The 21236-nt window shown below is 39.9% G+C and overlaps 1 protein-coding gene across 1 annotated transcript; it reads left to right on the forward strand.

The window, feature by feature from the left end:
* Window positions 1–3899: 3899 nt before the first annotated feature.
* Window positions 3900–5678, forward strand: LOC132296538 (uncharacterized). Its single transcript, XM_059794730.1, has 3 exons — window positions 3900–4804; window positions 4901–4997; window positions 5109–5678. The coding sequence occupies exons 1-3, from the start codon at window positions 3900–3902 to the stop codon at window positions 5676–5678; spliced, it is 1572 nt and encodes a 523-aa protein (XP_059650713.1).
* The last annotated feature ends 15558 nt before the right edge of the window (window positions 5679–21236 follow it).

Raw genomic sequence — 21236 nt, forward strand, 5'->3', positions numbered from 1 at the left:
GATGATGGCAGTGATTGACCAGCACATGCCTATCCATCGCAATTGGGCCCAATGGAAGATCCTTGGGCTCTTCCCCCCATTATCATATATACCTGATTGGTACAAAAAATTGTTCTATCGTGAAAATTTATTTTTTATACATTTTATCAAGCTGCTAATTGAACTATACAATGATACAGGGTGGCCATGCACTACATGCAGATTTTGTTCGCTGCCTATCAGGAATCAATTAAAATGGGGAATGTGCAATTATCTTTGTCCAAAAACCCAAGAAGTTTGGAATATGAAGAAGTGTGTTTGTTTTATGCAGAGATATGTTGGGAAGGGAATATATCCTCCAGTGTCTATAATCTGCCTTAATTTGTCAAACAGCTGAAGTGATGTTTTCAGAGGGTAGCACATAACATTGAGCAGAATTTCCCATTCAAGGGTTAATACAAGGTATGCCACTACAAGAATTGCTGTTTTATAATAGCATTTATGTAGGAAATATTTTAGTCGTCCAACAGAAATGAATAGATTTCACTGATCTGGGTGTAAGGACTGATAGAGTCAGTACAGGTGTAACCGTTTAGCATCATTTGTACAAGTAAACGTTCTCAGGCGTAAATTCTTTGCATCATTTGATTTTTTTACTGCCACAATGAGTAATGGACTCTTAATGATTTGAAAAGAAAAGAAACAAAAAGAAATTGAAAAGCTATTGGTTCCTAACTTTCAAATTGTAATCCATTGGAAGTAAGAGAAATTAATCATATGAGATGATAAAAAAAAGAGAAATTAGTCATATGAGATGATAAAAGGACCTTTGTAGGATTGGTACAAACATAACCTTTTAGCAGTATTTGTTGAACTTGAATATGTATACTCGCGCTTGTTAGTTCGAGTATTTACTTCTGCATCAAGCAATGAATCCTATTGGTAAAAAAATAATTAAGTAAAAAATAATAAATAAAAATAACAGTAATAGTTCAAAAGATTCAAATTGTAATCCATTGGAAGTAAGGGAAGAGTTATTTTAGATGATAAAAGAACCCTTATCTAATTCTGCTATCTATTTTAATATAAAAACTCACATTTGAAAATAAAAAAATTAAAATGTTGTGGATATATATAATCATGTATGCATGTATATCCAAACAAAACCAAAAAGGTTGCATGTACAATTTCTTCATTTTCATATGACTTCCTTGAGAGTTCAGATGGTAAACTATTTTGAATGTGACAAGTCTCGACATGGTATGAAGGCAAAGGTCGTTTGGTCGTTTCCCTACTGTGGCAGGCTTGCAGCCAAGCTGGTGATAAGGTTTCATCATATTGCTTCAGTTAAATAAAACTTTTTATTTTTGTGTTTTCTATGTCAAAAAAAAAAAAATTGTAGTTTCTGGACCTCATGCAAAGGAGGACTAGGAACAAGATTGGTGGAGGCATGTTGCAGCAATTGTAAGTTCATATATTGTTAGTGATGCCAAGCTACAACCACTTGCCTCATTACTTGAAACCATGCTTCCTTTGTACCATGCTTCCTATACAAAGGAGCATTCCTAGAAGATGAAATCCCTGTGTTGAAATCTGATCTGGTTATGGGTTTCCGAGCAGTTTGTGTGGCAAAATAATCAGAAAAATTTGGAGAAAGTGGCAGAGGATTATTTGATGGATTTGGTTGTAGAAGTCTAGTAGTTGTTCCTAAGAAAAGGTCTGATGGTAAAGGCAAATCATGTCTTGTCCATGATCTCTTGCGTGATTTATGCTTGAGAAAAGCTGAAGAAGAGAATTTTGCTCACCAGATTTCTAGGTATCAACGAGCTTCTTGTTCTTGTTTGTCTGCTCCTATTTCAAGCATGCATCATTGCATGTATCGACTCTAGTCGTATATCTGCCATTCTAGCCTGGTTAATAATGCTTTTTTTTAGATCTTTATCATCGTGCCCTTCAAATCTGCTCTTTCTTGTCCATTAGTCGTTTGTTTTATCACTTAACTTGGGGTGACGTCTCATTCATTTGTGAAACCTTGAAACTTTAGGGTGTTGAATCTATCATCCATTAAAACATCTTCCTTCATAATGAGTATCACAACTAATTCACTCAAAAGTTAATTAAAATTGAAACACGTGTTGGACCAAAAGAAAGCCACACCTAAGGGGCGTTTTTAAAGAATTTAAATATTAAAGTTACTTAAGTTTTAGAGTCGTTTGTAGTTATCAAATGTTTCTTGAACCTAGAAACACTAGTTATCGAAGGAAAAAGGTTGTTTATTTTTATCATATGATATTTGGAAGATGGTGAAGTTAGGGCATCTGTATACCAAGGAGCTGCTTATTTGAATCCAGTGTATACATGATTGTGGATTTTTTGTACTAGATAACCTGCAAACAATGAGCAATGTACAAGAGAGTCTTTCAACAAACCGAGCTTTCTGATTCACCTTGAAACATTAAATGTGATTTATGGTGAATTGGCAGGCATCCAAAAAGTTTTCTACATCTGTAAATTTGCCCCAAATCTGAAAATGTTAACTTTATCATCATGTTTTTCTTCCTGGGAAGGAAATGTCAACCCTTGGGCTTGAGGTTCTCAAATTAAATAATGCTTTCGAGGAATCAAGGTGGGACAGAAGTGATGGCAAGTTTCACAAACTCATATTCCAGAAATTTGAAAGCTTGGATATGAAGCAATGGAGTGCCTCCAGTGATCACTTTCCCTGCCTGAGACATTGATGTTGGGAACATGTATGTGGATAGCGCGGTGAGATTCCTTTGAATTAGAGGATATTTCTACGTTAGAGGTCGATTCAGCTCTAGTATTGTAGCTGCTCTACTGCAAACTCTTATCAAGCAAATGCAACAACAACAATGGAGCACGAGGAACGATAGGCTTATGAAGACACCAAAAGTGACCCGGGTTTGGTATGATCCATATTGCTGAGAACGGGTCGGGTATAGGCAACCAAGATGGAGCAAGTCCTCGCTGAATGGGCCCAGGTCCAGGAAGTCATTAAGGAAGCCCACATTGTGATGAAAGGAGTTGGGCCCAAGCAAAAGGAAAGAAGATAGGTACAGCCCAGGAGGGATTGTAACCGTCTATAAATAGACGAAAATAAGAGGGAAAAGGGGTTGAAAAATATTTTGGAAGTGTAAAGTTTCTCTCTAGAATTGGGGAAAATTCTTTGTACTTTCAATTGGCGCCGTCTGTGGGAAAAACGACGAGGATTGATTGGTGTTGATCGAAATCAATTCGATTCAGAGCACTTTGCGAAGAAGGTGCTTGATATTTGAAAGCTGAGTCAAGATTGATGAAATTGTGATCTATCTTGATGAATCTCGGTTCTAGTTGATCTCGAGAGGTTGGCGTCCGATCTACGCAGATCTGATCTATACTTGTTTCGGTGAGCTGCGCAGTTGCGACTTGATGAGATTGCCGAATTCGGCAAGCTCGTAGCTGAAGTAATTCAAATCCGCCCAGTAATGAACATAATTCAACAAGTTTGAGTCCAGATCTGGTGCGTTTGCATTAGCAAAGCTCAGATGTGATCAAGAAGTCTGCGGTTAATGACTTTGCTCCGATCAGGAATGATGATCGGAGAAGAGAGCTCAAATCCCTTGGAGAATGGCCAGCAGTCGAAGCTTGATGAGTTGATGAACATGATCGAAGCCCTGAGAAAGAAAAATGCAGAATTGCGAGCTGGAATGGAGCGTCGTGAAGCTCCTACTATTCCGAGGCCACCTCCGGTAGGAGAAGGAGTCTTGTCGTTCAATGTTGTTCATCAAGGTGATCCAGAAGGTGTCAATCGCGTGGATCCTCGTCGTGATGAAGTTTTAGCAGGCGATCTCCCTCCAAATGTCCGTTAAGTAGAGGATCGAGAGGGATCTATTCATTTGGAGCCACACTGCGAACGGATCATGCGAGAGGAAGCGCCGGTGCACGATCATAGGGCTGCATCACTATGGCAAAGTGAGTTTGCGGAGGACAGATCGTTTGATCCACCCTATCGACCTTCAATGGCAACATTTGATCACCGCAATTCAGAAAGGAGATCTGCCGATCAGGGAGCTCCATCACGATTTTCAAGGGAGAATGAAGCACTGCGCTTATCAGCAAGGACGGTTGCATCTCCGTTCACTGATGAAATCCTAAACGCTCCTAATCCGAAGAAGTTTTCCATGCAGATATTCATTCTGTTTGATGGAACAACCGACCCGGTTGACCACATCTACCACATTCAGTTGAAAATGGCTTTGAATACTAACAATGATCCTTTGATGTACAAATGCTTCCCTACAAGTTTGGCTGGGCCAGCCCTTAATTGGTTTAAGAATCTGGCCCAAGGCTCAATTGCTAGTTTCCAGGACTTGTGTGACAAGTTCATAAGCCAGTACTATGGGAATAAACGCCCGGCTAAGGATGTTTCAAGCCTTTTCACAATGAAGCAGCACGAAGATGAACAACTCCAAGCTTTCCTCACCCGGTTCAACCTTGTCAAAAGCATGGTAATGGATTGTCATCCGTCCATAGCGGTCCAAGCGTTTAAACTTGCAATGAACCGAGGGACACCGTTCCACACAAGCCTGGTGGTGAATACGCCGAAGACCATGGACGAGCTGAACGAGAGAGCTGACGGTTTTGTGCATCTGGAAGAAGAAAAGGCAGCTAATGCAAGGAAGACATCAATTATTTCAACAGAAGAGAAGTCTAAAGCCAAGATCCGGCAAAAACAAGTTCAGCCGCAACGTCAGACCTCCTGGAAAGCAGAGAAGAGGCCCAGAGAAGAGGAGTTGGTTACTCCACTCAGAGTTACCCTAGCAAGGTTGTATCAAGAGAACAAAGATAAGTTTTGCCCTCCTTTACCAATCAAACAACCTCTTGAACAGAGGGATCAAACTAAACATTGTGCTTTCCATAGTGACTTTGGACATCAGACTAATAAATGCAAGAACCTAAAGAGGCAAGTGGAGATGCTGATCGCAAAGGGGGAATTTGCAGGATATGTTCAAGGTCCGGCACAAGAGAAGAACCCACCGGCCGAGCAGATCAAGAGAAATCAGAAGCCGAATCACCACAGCACTTAGCCCGTTCGGATTATAAATGCAATTCATGGCCAACCTGAACAGACAGCGGAGTCGGAGGAACTGCTCAGAACGCGATTACGCCAGGCCCAGCTGAAGAGAAGGATTGGCAGTGTACATGTTTTGCATCAGCAGAACGCATCGGCACAGATAAAGTTTGACAGAACAGACCTGTTACGCGTTCAGGTTCCTCATGAAGATCCACTGGTCGTCAGTCTGACAGTTGCAGAATGTCTAGTGCGAAGAGTTCTGATTGATCTAGGAAGTAGTGCAAATGTCATGCCCAGAGTAACGTTCGATTGGCTCGAGATCGAACCCGGGAAACTTAAACCTACAGGAAATCCGTTGCTAAGATTTGATGGGAAGCGGGTGAAGCCCATTGGTATGGTGGAATTGACAGTACAAGCTGCTGAGAGAGTTCTGACTAAGAGTTTTGTGGTCGTAGAAATTCATCCATCTTATAACCTCTTGATAGGAAGAGGGTGGATTCACAGAGTTCAGGGTGTCCCATCAACCTTACATCAAGTGATGCGATGCTTGGGTCCAGGTGGGACCAAGGTGATTGACATTCATGGGACCAAGTCGCAACTAAAGAATGTTATTCAGTGGCTTTGAAATCTGCTGGAAAGGGGAAAATTCCCATCCGTTCTGCAAATCCAAAATAGCAATTACAGGAACCTCCACCCAACAAAAGTGGGAAGGAGGAGCCGCCAGTTCTGACCGCATAACCTCTTCTTGATGTGCAGATCGACCATAAGAAGCTGGACCGAACAACGAGGGTGGGAACCAGACTTGTTGAAGAGGAGAAACAAGGGTTGATTGATTTCTTGACTCAGAATGCAGATGTGTTCGCGTGGAGCCATTCAGACATGCCAGGAATTAGTCCTTCTATGTCCTGTCATTAATGTAGATCCGAACGCAAAGCCTGTGAAGCAGAAGCAGAGAAGATTTACTCTAGAACGCAATCGAATCATAGCTGAGGAGATTGATCGATTGCTCGAGGCAGGATTCATTAGAGAGGTTCAATACCCGGCATGGCTTTCCAATGTCGTTGTTGTGCAGAAAAAGAATGGGAAATGGAGAGTATGTATTGACTTCACTAATCTGAACAAAGCTTGCCCAAAGGACAGCTTCCCATTGTCAAGGATTGATTAAATGGTGGATGTCACTACTGGATACGAGCGATTAACCTTCCTAGATGCTTATTCAGGTTATAATCAGATCCCCATGGACCCGAATGATGAAGAGAAAACTTCTTTTGTTACTGAACGTGGGACCTACTGCTACAAAGTCATGTCGTTCGAATTAAAGAATGCTGCAGCTACTTATCAGAGGCTAATCAGCAAGATTTTCAAAAGTCAAATGGGGAGAACTGTAGAGGCTTACATTGATGATATGGTGGTAAAGAGTAAGAAGAAGGACGATCACTTGGAACACTTACAGGATGTGTTCGGTGTGTTGAGGAAGTACGGAATGAAGCTTAATCCAACCAAATGCTCATTCGGCGTAAGCTCTGGCCAATTATTGGGACATGTGGTCAATCATAGAGGAATTGAGGCTAGCCCAGCCCAGGCGGAAGCTCTGATCAGAAATGCAGAACCAAAGACAATTAAAGAAGTACAAGCACTCACAGGTCGAATAGCTGCACTGAGCCGATTCATTTCTAAGCTCTCAGATCGTTGTAAACCGTTTTTTGACAAGATACGAGGCCATGGAAGACAAGACTGGGGGGATGAACAACGACACGCATTGACCAGCCTGAAAGATTACATGCGAAACCCTCCGGTTCTATCTGCTCCCGAACCAAATGAAAAGCTCTTTGTGTACTTTGGGGTATCCAGCATCGCGACAAGTGCCGTTCTAATCCGTTGCAAGGACGGAAAGCAATTCCCAGTGTTTTATGTCAGCAAAACAATGGCCGAGCGGGAAAGAAAGTACTCAAAGGCCGAACGGATGATCTTGTCGTTGGTCAACGCGAAAAGGAAGCTCAGACATTATTTCGAATCCCATCCAATTGTCGTCTTAACTACTTTTCCTATAAGGATGATCTTGCATAAGCCAGACCTATCAAGAAGAATGACAAAATGGGCCATTGAGTTGAGCTCATTTGATATTACATATGAACCCAGAACGGCAATCAAAGGTCAAGCGGTGGCTGATTTCCTACTTGAATATGATGTTGAAGACTTGGAGGAAGATTATAGTTGTTCCTTATGGAAGCTCTTTGTTGATGGCTCTTCAAATCAAATGGGGGCAGGAATTGGAATCAAATTACAAACACCAGAGGGCACCACGCTGAGCCAAGCGATCAGACTTGAGTTCAAAGCAACCAATAATGAGGCTGAATACGAGGCATTGTTAGCTGGGCTGAAGTTGGCTAAAGAGCTGAAGATCAAAAATCTAATTGCTTATAGCGATTCACAACGAATCGTTCGGCAAGTAACTGGAGAATACGGAACCAAAGATAAGACTATGGAAGCATACTGAACTGCGGTTCTGCGTGAGGCAAAAGACTTCGATCAGATTAAGTTCATTCAGTTGTCAAGGGAGTATAATGAAGATGCCGATCGTTTGGCCTGTAGTGCATCTAGTTCTGGAGAAACATTGCCTAGGGTCATCCCGGTTGACGTGTTGATCCAGCTGTCCATTTTTTATGAACTGCCCGATCCGGGCGCTCAGCAAGTTAATGTTATACCATACGAGCTGAGCTGGATTGATCCGATCATGACTTTCGTATGTGATGGTGTGCTACCCGAACAGAAAGATGAAGCAAGAAAAATTAGGTCCAATGCCGCAAAATATGCTATTGTGCGTGATCAGTTATACAGACGGTCCTTTTCGGGTCCATACTTGAAGTGTGTCACCCCAACAAAGGCTAGACAAATCATGCGAACCATTCATGAAGGTGTATGCGGAAATAATTTGGGAGGAAGATCTTTGGCACACAAAGCAATGACACAAGGGTACTTTTGGCCAAACATGGCACGGGATGTAGAAGAATTCTCTAGAAGATGCGATAAATGCCAAAGGTCCGGACCATTGATACACCAACCACCTGAAGACTTGCACGTAATGGCCACGCCATGGCCTTTCACGTAATGGGGGATGGATGTGGTTGGCCCTCTGCTGACCGCAAGATCGCAGAACAAGTACGTTCTGTTAGCAACAGATTACTTCACCAAGTGGGTAGAGGCAGAGCCGTACCCTAGTGTTACCCAAACTCAAGTAAGACGCTTCATCTGGAATAATATTATCTGTCGCTTTGGCGTACCAAGGTCGATCGTTATGGACAATGGGACCAACCTCGATAGCAAGCAAGTGAAGGAACTGCTGGAAGAATATGGAATTAATCAAAAGTTCGCAGCAGTCATCCATCCCCAGGCTAATGGTCAAGCTGAGATCACGAATAGGACAATATTTGCCTGCATCAAGAATAAGCTCGAAGATGAAAAAGGAAAATGGTTAGACGAGCTTCCGAACATCTTGTGGGCTTACAGAACAACCCCAATACGGCCGACCAGGGAGAGCCATTCGCTATGGCGTACGGCACCGAGGCAGTGATACCAATTGAGCACTTAGTTCCAACCGTTAGAAGCTTGGCGTGGAATCAAGAGTAGAATGATTGAATGTTAAGGTTAAATCTTGATTTGCTGGAGGAGAAAAGGGACGCAGCTGCAATAAGGCTTGCTTCTTATCAGCAGACGCTCGTAAATAGCCATAACAAGAGGGTGAAACACAGAGACTTCGCCCTTGGCAATTTGGTTCTGAAAAGAAAGGTGGGGATAATCAAAAAGATGTTTTCGCCATGGGAAGGTCCATACAGGATTGCAGAAGTCATAAGGAATGGGGCATATGTCCTGGAGACCATGGCAGGAAGGTTGGTCAGTAAACCATGGAATGCCACGTCTCTAAAAAGGTACTACCAGTAGAAATAGAATTTAATTCCGAACAGTATGCTCGTTTTGACTTACATACTTGCAAGTGTACGAAATTCTCAGGTTTTATGAAAAAAGTTTATTTTACTTAAAATTAATTGGCATTCTTCCCATTTAGCAGAGCAAGTGGCAACTGGCACTACGGGCCGAACGCCAAACTCTTGCATAAAAATAAATATATGCCAAGTGGCAAGGGGCATTCTAGCCGAGCGTCAGGCACATAGCAGAGTAGGTGGCAGCTAGCACTGCCAGCCGAACGCCAAACTCTTACATAAAAATAAATATATGCCAAGTGGCAAGGGGCATTCTAGACAAATGTCAGGCACATAGCAGAGTAAGTGGCAGCCGGCACTACAGCCGAACGCCAAACTCTTGCATAAATATATGCCAAGTGGCAAGGGGCATTCTAGCCGAACGCCAGGCATATGGCAGAGCAAGTGGCAACTGGCACTACGAGCCGAACGCCAAACTCTTACATAAAAATAAATATATGCCAAGTGGCAAGGGGCATTCTAGCCGAGCGCCAGGCACATAGCAGAGTAGGTGGCAGCTGGCACTACAGCCGAACGCCAAACTCTTGCATAAACATATGCCAAGTGGCAAGGGGCATTCTAGCCGAACGCCAGGTACATGGTAGAGCAAGTGGTAACTGGCACTACGAGCCGAACACTAAACTCTTACATAAAAATAAATATATGCCAAGTGGCAAGTGGCATTCTAGCCGAGTGCCAGGCACTTAGTAAGGTCAGTGGCAGCTGGCACTGCAAGCCGAACGCCAAACACTTGCTCAGAAATAAACATATGCCGAGTGGCAAGTGACATTCTAGCCGAGCGTCAGGCACCTAGCAAAGTCAGTGGTAGTTGGCACTGCAAGCCGAACGCCAAACACTTGCTCAAAAATAAACATATGCCGAGTGACAAGTAGCATTCTAGCCGAACGCCAGACACTTAGCAAAGTTAGTGGCAACTGGCACTGCAAGCCGAACACCAAACACTTGCTCAAAAATAAACATATGCCGAGTGGTAAGTGGCATTCTAGCCGAGCGCCAGGCACTTAGCAAAGTCAGTGGCAGCTGGCACTAAGAAGCCGAACGCCAAACACTTATGAAAAGTGAAATTTGAAAATTTAAACTTGAAATTAAAGAAAAAAATCCGATATCAAGTTATCATATCATCTTAGAAAATAGAAGTTCTGCCAAAAAGATGTATTATCATTCCCTGTTCCGTCATTACAAAACGATGTTGAGGTACATAGATTGATGTTCTGAGGATACATGAAGATACATTCAAAAAAAAAAAAAAAACACTGTTGTAAGTGATGACAGAGTGCTAGTTGGCACGATCTTCTCCTAGCTATGACTCATTGTTTCCCCCCTCATTGCCCTCTGGCCCATTGTGGCCCACTCCATTTTTAGCTGTACCATCATCCTTGGAAGGAGAGTCAAAATGAATCACCCCCTCAGTTAGCACGAGTCTGTCAGAGGCAACTGATGTGGAGGGGATGATAGTAGTAATAGGAGGAACGTTCAAAGGATGGAAAGGTGGTACAACCCCTGAGGTTGCAACTTCTTTGCATTCAATAAAGATATTCTCAGCAGGGTCGCAGGGTGGATTTTGGTAGTTGCTTGGTGGATGGATGTCCAAAGAGGCGTCCAACTCATCCGAACCAACACAGGAGCTAGATTCACCCTCAGGAGGAGAACGGTCAATAAAACCGTCTCTGTACCCTTTAGCATACCTGAGAGCACTTGTTCTAGTGAAGCGGGCAAGGAGAGCTCTCATGCCACCCTCAACCTTGCCAATCATATTCAGCAAAGAAGAGCATTCATTTAAAAGCTTTTCCTTTAAGTTGGCATGGGTCAACCATTCAGCAATAAGTGTACGCTAAAGATCTCCCTTCTCAGCCCTCAGTGAGTCCCTTTCAGTCAGGGCGACGTTCTTTTCAGTCTTCAGGACATCAACTTCATCCTGAAGAGAGTCCGGTTTAGCCTTAAGGGCCTCCCGTTCAGCTTTCAGGGCGTCCCTTTCATTTGCCAGAGCATCCTTCTCAGTTTTCAAAGCGGTAGTTTCTTTCTCTGACTTGTTCAGCTTAGACAAAGCTCAGCGTTTTTGGCCTCAAGCCGGCTCTCCGCTTCAACGGATCTTTTAAGGCCAGCAGAGAGAGACTTGAGCTTCTTGTTCAGAACCTCAATGGTCTTCTGAAAGGTGAACATTCCAAATAGAGTCTGCACAGAGGAAGGGAGGTTCTAGTTAGTACAGCCACTAAATAGTTAAAATAGAAAAGAGACGTATCTCAATAAGAAGAAAAGTTACCTCAACGGCAGCTGCTGGGAACCGCCGGAACATCTCACCAAAGGTCATCTTGTTCTGGATTTCAAGATCCTTGGGAGTCTAGAAACCCTTATAGAAAGCAAAAGAAGTGAGGGGGTCCTAGTATAAAGAATCTGTAGGGCCAATGGTCGAGCCATCTTCACGGCTGAGCGGAGGGCGCCATGGAAGAACGGAAGGTGCTGGACCGGAGGTTCTGGCAGATTCACCCTCTGGAGCGAAAAGCTGAGGTGGAGGCATGGGTTCAGTGATCCTGAAAAAAGCCATCCTGGTCCTCCGAGCTGGTGGGACGTCGCTATAGTCATGACCGCCCTCAGGCATTGGCCTTTTTCCCAGACTTTTCTCTGACATACCAGCTCTAACTGGAGGAGACCCTTCATTGTTCTGAGATCCCCCAACATCCTGAGTGCTCTCTAAAGAAGTGTCAGACAAAATGTTTGAAGGCACACTGATGGGAGCAGCGAGATGGGCCTCAGCAGAATGATCCACAACACGGATCTTAGCAGGGATGAATGCAGAAGGCCCGTCAGCAGAACAATCTGCGACTTGAGTTATAACTGGAATAGTCATAACCTGTTCTGGAGCTGAGACAACTGAGGTGGATGATGTGGTAGCAGATGTAGAGGAAGATATGATAACAGGAGCAGCAGAAGGGATGGGAGCAGAATGCCTCCTCCTGCTGAAAGATGGAATCTGAATGCTCTCCATTGTAGATCCTAGGAGAGAGATGTCAAAGAGGTTGCCAGGAGTGAGCAAGTCTGTAGCTGAAGGGACGTTGTTCAACATACTCTCTTGTAAGATGTCTAGCCTGGCCCTGCAAACGCTATAAACCAGTTCATCATGAGGTATTTGAAGGCATCTACAAAGAAAAGTACAAAAACAGGGAAGGCAACTTTCACAATGGCATTCAGTGGGATGTGTTTTCAGTTTTTTATAACCAGAGATAGAACATACTCCAAAGGTGGAGGGGATAGAGAAAGATTGGCCGAACGGAGTCCGCCAATTCCCACTGACCCCAATCAAGTTTTGTCTCCAACCTTTTTCAAAGGAGTTCTTGTCCGTACGTTAGATCGTTTTTCAATAGGAAAGAAATGATAGCACAGCTCACTATGTTTGATTCTGTTAATTCGGTAGCAGAGGAGGAGGTCAATGACGTCAAGATTGAGACCCCTGTCACGGTTCAAGAGCAGAAGGACTGAAATTACCCTAAGGAAGTTAGGGTTAACTTGCAGAGGGCAAAGCCCCAATTTGCTGAAGATATAGTAGAAAAATGGATGTAAGGGGAACCTAATTACGTTTAAGTGGACGGCAGAGAATAAAATCTCCCCAGGAAGGAGACCCTCACCAGAGCTCCCATCCAGGTTTGTGGGGTAGATCCTGAGAGAAACGTCATTGGGAATGCTATTTTTGAAACGAATGGCATTCAAATTAGGGGGAGCCATGGAAAAGGGGAGGAATTTATGATAATGAAGGTTTTCCTTTTTTTAAAAAAAAAAAAAAAAAAACTAACCTTGAGGAAGGAGTTTGTGAAGTACTCCGCAACAGCATAAGAGCCAAATCGCGAAGGAAAAACTCGCTGGAGAAACTGAAGAAAGTTCGCCGGAAAATGCAGGAAGATGACAGAAGAGACCCGAGAAGACAACAACGGAGGATAAAAGTAAGATATGTTAAAGGAAGACAAGGATTGGGAGGATTAGGGTTTTTTAAGAGAAGAAATGGAGGCGACACAGAATTCGAAAGGTTAAGGTAAAAGTGGCGCAGCAGATCTCGGGGTCTGGGTGTTCGTGCTAGCCGTTCGATTCCCTATGTCATCACTCCGAGCCGTCAGACCAAGATTATGTCTTTTCAATAATCTCACCCTAATTAATTTAGGAAGAGATTATAGGGGCAGATGAAGACACCAAAAGTGACCCGGGTTTGGTATGATCCATATTGCTGAGAACGGGTCGGGTATGGGCAACCAAGATGGAGCAAGTCCTCGCTGAATGGGCCCAGGTCCAAAAGTCATTAAGGAAGCCCACATTGTGATGAAAGGAGTTGGGCCCAAGCAAAAGGAAAGAAGATAGGTCCAGCCCAGGAGTGATTGTAACCGTCTATAAATAGACGAAAATGAGAGGGAAAAGGGGTTGAAAAATATTATGGAAGTGTAAAGTTTCTCTCTCTAGAATTAGGGAAAATTCTTTATACTTTCAGCTTTAAAGATCCTTATGTACATTTAGGATGATGATGGCATGATGGTGTGTGTGAGGATGGCTTTGCCTCCAAAGCACTTGATCTTCTAAAACCTAACTGATATCGGTCCAAGGTATGGGTGTACACGGTTCGGTTTGGAAAGGTTTGAGAGTTTTTTGGAACCAAATCAATCCTAACGGTTCTAAAAAATCTAGACCAAAACCGAATCATTTAACCAAACGAACCAAACCAAACCAAATCGTGAGAAACTGGTTCGGTTCAGTTCCACGGTTCATTTTTTTTTTTTTTTTTTTCCTGCTACAGAAGTATTAATATTTCAAAATCGCAAATGCACAACAATAAGCCAAGATAACCAACACATTCAGAACTGCTAATATATTCAGAACTTTTAATTCATTCTTCTATGTGACTTCTATAAATGAAGTGAATACATTCAGAATTACTATTTCAACAATAAACATTCAGCCACAATTTAGAAAACCAAAAAAATCCAGCCACTGTAAATCACTAAAAATAAGAATAATCTAATAAAATGATAAAACATAAGAAAATTAAGAGTGGATAGTAAGATTGATAAATGCTACAAACTTCTAAATGATTTGGATTATAGGATTACATTATATTATATATATATATATTTACATATATATATATATAACTAAACGACTCGATCTCGGTCCTAGAAGACCTCAAACCATGACTAAACCGTATCTTTACAGTTTCACAAATTTGAAACCATGACCGAACCAAACCGTTTGCAAACTGAACCAAACTCTTCGGTCCGATCTGGTCCGGTTTGAATTTTCGGTTTGATCGGATCTTTGTGCACCCCTCTAGTCCAAGGTTCAACAACTCTTTCCTTTGTGTCTGTATTACTAGTGCATATTGCATAACTAAACTGTATGTAAGCTTCACTTCAATTGATCCAACAAACTCGAGAACTACACAAGAACGATCGATGAGTATGTGTATATACAGTATTAGTGAAATACATGTGCAGTCGTGCACACACATCCTCAAGTCACGGAAAGAGACACATTTGTGTGCAACTTGGTAAAGAAACAAGCACCATGCATGTTTGGTAGATGCTTATGCTGCATATTTGTTACGTTACTAATTTCTGACTCCGTGATAGATCACTCTCTTCTCGCTAGGGGTCTTAGATCATTTACTGAAATAAAGTATTTTTACTTACGTCATATGATACAATTAGTTGATGGTAGAGAAAATGAAGTATCAAAGCCTATGAAAAAAAATGAAGAAAAAAAAACTATAAATAGATACAATTAGTTGATGGTAGAGATAATGAAGTATCAAAACCTATGGAAAAAAAGAAAAAAAAAAACTATAAATAGTGACTTGTCAGGAGTAAACATAATCTAAATATAATGGAAAGCTTCTTCCTGAAGGTGGAGCTCTCCGTGTGTGTTGGGAATGTTCCCTTGATGGGTGAACCTAAAAGACGTGAAGGATGAAAAACCAACTGTAGACCTTTAACCATTTTATTTATATATATATATATTTAGATTATGTTTAGCTTCTTCCTGAAGGTGGAGCTCTCCGTGTGTGTTGGGAATGTTCCCTTGATGGGTGAACCTAAAACACGTGAAGGATGAAAAACCAACTGTAGACCTTTAACCATTTTATTTATATATACTAGTAAAAGTGTATGTGAAGTAAATTTATAATCTTAACTGAAATTTTTATACAAATTAATAATTTTGTATATATATATATATATATATATATATATATATATATATATTCTGTTTAATGAAATCTCTTTTATACTTTTTTTTTTATAAAATAAAATAATTCAAAAGAAATGAAAAAAACGTTACAGATATAGATAAATAAAATAAAAGAGTGTTTTATTAATTTTTTTAAAATTTTATTTTAGAGAAAAAAAAAAAAAAAAAAAAAAAGAAAAAGAAAAAGAATTTGTGATAGACATGAAGTGTAAAATGAAGAAATAGAGCTTGTTTAAGAGTTAATGAAGGGGCATTGTGGTTGGTGTGGTTTAATTTAATGCTTTCAAGACTCGTTGAGAGTGATACTCTTCCAAACCCAATCCTTTGGTTCAGTTTGATTGGAGAGAAAGAAAAAGAATAGAAAGATTACAGAGGGAAATAGTATCCTGAGTTTGCTAAAAATATATATATATATATATTGGAAGTAAAAATGGAGGGATTTGAAATGATATAAATTAGGGTTTATGAGAAATTTTGTTATCTTGCAAAAAGAAATGGGGTTGGTGCAAAATTTAAAATATAAATAAATAAAATGAGAGTAAATTGACGGAAATGAAATGAATGGATTAAAAAGTTTAATATCAATTATGCCCTTACTTTTATAAAATACAAAATCAAAATATTATATGAGTCCTAGGGCAATGTTTTATTATATTTAACCTTTTATTTGTGTTCAAATTCACTTTAATTTAAATTATATTTAGCACACTTTATATTTGCTTTACAACTTGTTACTTTATATATTTGTTTATTAAATGTAAAAGGGTATAGTGGTAAATTTAGTGAGCTAATTACTTTCCTTTCTTTTTCCGAATATATCTGCAATTAGAGAATCCTGCACATTTGCGTTGGAGATTCTGTATGGCATGCGTGGAGCCTAGTTAGTTAAATAAAAATTTGCGTCCGGCGGTATAAATAAAAAATTACTCCGGGTCCGGACTAGAATTCAATCATGCGAAAACCCAAAAAAAAATAATAATAAAAAAATAAAAAATAAAAAAAGGGTATATTTTTTACCTTAGAATTAATATTTCGCGTTCTATATACAATACATATTATACATACTTAAAAATACAGACATATGCAGAGCTTATTAATTTGCACAAGGGTTGTAAACAGGGACGAAGCCAATTAAGGTTTAAAGGAGACACGTGCCCCTGCTCTTGCTCCAACTTACTATACATAGGTACATATTTTTTCTATATATATATATATTTATTTATTTAATAATTTTAAATAGTGCTCCCCTTAAAATTTTCAAATTATTCTAATTTCCTTTTGAAAAAAAAAATATTACATATATCCCCCTCCCCCTTCTCCAAGTGCACCATATATTTTTCCTTTTCTAATTTTTTTTTCCTTGTTTTTTCACTGATGTATAATTATATATTTTTCTTTTTTTTTCCACTTATTTCTTTTTATCGATGACATTTGTGATAGTATTTAAGTAAAATATTATTAATCAATATTTTGATTTTTATATTTGTAATTATATATATATTTTACAGTATTTATTTATCATATTATTTTACAATTATTTTTTTTCTTGTTTGCCTTTTGATTTAAAAAAATAATATTTGCCTTATTTATTAATTTTTTTTTTCTTTCAACAAGTGCATTGTGTCCCCTCTTAAAAAAAACTCTGGCTCCACCCTAGCTGTAAACCAACTAAACAACTCTCCTTTGCGTGAATAGACCATATGTAACCACGCTTCCTATTGCAAATTGATCACTATTCCTTCCTTTAATATATATATATATATATATATAATATGAGTTGTGATATTTGTTCTCGACAAAATACAAAATCTATAATTTACTGACTTCACCTGGCAAAGTAAAAGTAGGTCATTTAAAATCAATATATAAAATGTCTTCCAACACAAAAACTCTCCAAAAATAAGTTAACAAAAATAACTCAAAAAGTAATAACTGAAAATTTAACAGAATAATAACTATGAAAGAAAACAGCAACAGGTCAATAAAATAAGAAATTAGGTTATTCAATCATCGATTTTTGTTGATACTCAAAACTTCAAATGAAATTTATGTTATAGATTTTGTAGAAATTATTTTCTTAAGAATTCTTATAGAAGCATTCCAATACATTCCAAAGATATGCAAACCCGTTTGTGAAAATGAAAAATGAAAAAAAATAATAATAATAATTATGGAAAGAGTTTGTTTTCCTATTATTCTAAATATTATTTAAAAAAAAATTAAAAATTAAAAAATAATAATTAAAATAAAAAATGGAAAGAATCATGTATGAGATAGAATTTTAGGATAACCAGATTATGGAAAGAATCGTGCTTGACTTGAAAGGATTTTAGAATAGTGGCATTATGGAATGAATTATATTTGAATTGAAATTTAGGATACCTGCATCAGATTTTTATGTGAGTTCTATAGTTGTCAATTATATCATTTTTCATATAATATATCACACACTGTTAGAAATAGAGAGAATGAGAGAATACATTGTATTGTATTACTGTATTAAATGAAAATATACAACCACAGATGGGGTTTATAGTGAGTGTTGCCCAAGCAAATCTATACATAGAAATAGAGGGTAGGTGAGACGACGACTATACAAGGTGAAAACCCTAACCCTAATAATCTCACAAGAAAAAATAAATTATAATATATCGGTCAACTATCCTAATTATAACAATTAATTACCAAATTAATTTATGAGAATTTACATAAATACATTAAGAAATACTGTTCATGCTGACATTCCCCCTAAAGTTAGAGCATATATATCTATCATAACCAACTTGCTAATTGCACCATGCAACGCCCTTCATGAAACTACCTTCATGTGTACTTCAGCCAACTGATCTTTAGACCGAACGAACGAAAATTGTATAACTTTTCGATCAAGATCTCTTTAATAAAATGACGATCAACTTCAACATATTTTGTACGGCCATGTTGAACCGGATTATGTGCAATTTCAATAGCTGCTTTATTAGTACATTGTAGACTCATCGGTTTCTCATAATCAATCTCCCAATCTTGTAATACATGTTTGACCCATAGCAATTCGCACACACCATGAACCATACCTCGGAATTCAGCTCCCGCACTTAATCTAGAAACCACCTTCTGCTTCTTGCTTCTCCAAGTGACAAGATTACCTTTCACAAACTCCCGATGTTTCTCCACCTTAACCCGATGTGGACCTCCTATCAGTCTAACTAACTCCCTGCCCAATCAGAATCTGTATATCCTTCAATTCCATGGACCCCATTCTTAGATAATATCATTCCTCTTCCTGGTGCACTCTTCAAATACTTCAAGATCCGATACACTGCATTCATATGTTCTTCACTTGGTGCATGCATGAACTGGCTCACCACACTTATTGCATAGGCTATGTCTGGCCTTGTGTGTGATAAATAGATTAGTCTCCCAACTAACCGTTGATAACATCCCTTATCAGTTGGGACCTGATCCACAGACTCTCCAAGCTTGTGATTCATCTCTATAGGTATCTCTACAGGTTTGCAGGCTAACATTCTAGTCTCAGTTAAAAGATCTAGCACATATTTCCGTTGTGATAGGGAAATTCCAGCCTTCGACCTTAAGACCTCATTTCCTAAGAATTACTTAAGTTGACCGAGATCTTTCATTTCAAATTTTGTTGCCAGGTACTCTTGTAATGCTTTTCTCTCACCTGGATCATCTCATGTCAAAACCATATCATTACTCGAAATTTCAGAAGGGATATTGGTGTTATGAGCCTCAAACTCAGAAGTTACATGTGACTTTGGATGCTTCGTTTCGTGAATTGGAACCATACTATTCAGGGGGAGAGTCATAGTAAAAAGAATAAAGATGGTGGAAAGGAATTATTCGAATTGGAGGAAAATGGGGGATGTTTTGAAGTTTTTGAGGAAACAGACCCGAGCGCCGCAGCGCACACTAGTCAATGCCGCGGCGTTGACCCAGAATTGTGCATAGATCCGTGTTTTTCAAGGAATGACCCCCCTTCGTTTCCAAAGTTGCTCACGTCTACACCATTAATCGAAGGACCAACCCAGAATGTTCTTCCTCAGGTAACCTCGAATCCCATACTTGATGAACCTAATGAATTTCTTGTCCATGCAGAAGATGCAACCAATAAATATCCATAGAGGTCAAATAGGGGAGTACCGAAGAAGTAATATGAACCCGATCCCAAAGCCAAGACTAAGTACCCAATTAGTAATTATGTTTCCCCCATAGGTTGTTAGAATCGTATGCATTTTCTGTTAATCAATTGTCCACTGTGTCTATTCCTAGTAGCGTGCAGGATGTATTGGCAGATCCAAAGTGGATCAGGGCAATAAATGAAAAAATGGAGGCTCTTCAGAGGAATAACACTTGGGAACTTTGTCCATTACCCAAAGGGAAGAAGACGATTGGGTGTAGATGGTTGTTCACAGTGAAACTCAAGGTTGATGGAAGTATTGATAGGTACAAAGCGAGGTTAGTTACGAAGGGATATACATAGAAGTACGGAGTGGATTATCAAAAGACTTTTGCTCTAGTTGCCAAAAGTAATACTATCCGCATTCTTATATCCATAGCAGCAAATCGAGATTGGCCGTTGCAACAATTCGACGTTAAGAATGCTTTCCTTAATGGAGATTTAGAGGAAAAAGTCTACATTGAGTTACCCTCTGGAGCTAAACGCAAATCCTCGTGAAGAACTAAAGTATATAAATTGAATAAGACGTTGTATAGTCTGAAGTAGTCACCTCGGGCTTGGTTCGGATGGTTCTCCTTCACAATGAAGGAATTTGGCTATAAGCAAAGTAATTCAAATCATACCTTGTTTATAAAACACAAAGAGGGGAAGGTAATGACATTGATTGTATACAAAGACACACCGTTTCGCACATGAATCAAGTTTACTCCGCAAGACTTTAGGCACGTGAACATAGACCGTATGTCCAAATACTCGTGGTTCAAGATTCGGGAGATAAGGAACGGAAAGCAATGATTACATCTTTTGTTGGGGAGTTTAAAACTCTATCACACTAGAAGGTGTTTGGTTGATTAAATAGGTAGCCGATTTCACTGCCTCACCCCAACAGAACTTCGGCATATTCATGCCAAAGAAGGAGGCCCGAACTATTTCCATAATCTGTCTATTCTTTCGTTCTGCCAGTCCATTTTGCTGTAGAGTATAGGTGTAGGAAGTTTGATGTCGGATTTCATGGTGGCCCAAGAAAACACTTAAAATCTTATCCACAAACTCTTTACTGATGAGCGCCGAATATTACATATTCAAACGCCCTTTCTTGCATTAGTTAAGTCCATTATTAGAGGATAATGTACAATTTTAATTCAGTTGTGTATTTCTTTCTGATTTCAGGTATTTTCCCCGAGAATGATCAAAGAAGCAGCTTTGACAACTTTCTGTTGAAATACGTGCGCTGTGTCGGGGAGTCATCTTCGGGACCTAACCTCTTCAGTCGCCATTTTTGTGAAGTTTGTGGCTTAGTGTTTATAGTGGAAGTGTGTCTTCGCTCCAGCCTGAAGAAGCTTGCATCAAAAAATTAAGCCTGGAGGAAGTGTAGCTGCAAGGCCCGCAGGCACCTACCAAACCCCCTTACTCTCTGCCAACTTCCGTGGGCCCTTGATCAGCGCCCGCGGAAGCCCCCACGAGTCATCGTGAGCGTCCGCCGTGCCGTCACGGGAGCCCGCCAAACACGCCAGTGCCTTCTTCGAATTTGCAAGCTCCCGCGGGTGCCCACCGATCTGTAGTAGGCAGCTCAACTGCCCCTGAATTTCAGCATTTTGGTCCCCTTATTCTTCTTTTGTGTGGTCTAGCTTCATGCAAAGGAGGGAGCTCGGGATTTTGAGTATGGGGAGTAGGTTTTGAATGTATATAGAGGGGAAGCTCATCATTTTGGATATATCTCATATTTTTGGTTAAGTTCTAGGGAGAAAAAGTAGTATTCTTGAGG

The sequence above is a fragment of the Cornus florida genome, unplaced genomic scaffold (assembly GCF_030987335.1).
Source record: "Cornus florida cultivar Cherokee Brave unplaced genomic scaffold, ASM3098733v1 CherokeeBrave_3.0.0_Hap2_Chr02, whole genome shotgun sequence".
In the NCBI taxonomy this organism is placed as follows: domain Eukaryota; kingdom Viridiplantae; phylum Streptophyta; class Magnoliopsida; order Cornales; family Cornaceae; genus Cornus; species Cornus florida.

Coding starts and splice junctions, on each gene's coding strand:
- LOC132296538 (XM_059794730.1), top strand. CDS start 3,900: ATGCGAGAGGAAGCGCCGGTGCACGATCATAGGGCTGCATCACTATGG. Junction 4,805..4,900: donor CTCAGAGTTACCCTAGCAAG/GTTGTATCAAGA, acceptor TGCTTTCCATAG/TGACTTTGGACATCAGACTA. Junction 4,998..5,108: donor CAGGATATGTTCAAGGTCCG/GCACAAGAGAAG, acceptor CAACCTGAACAG/ACAGCGGAGTCGGAGGAACT.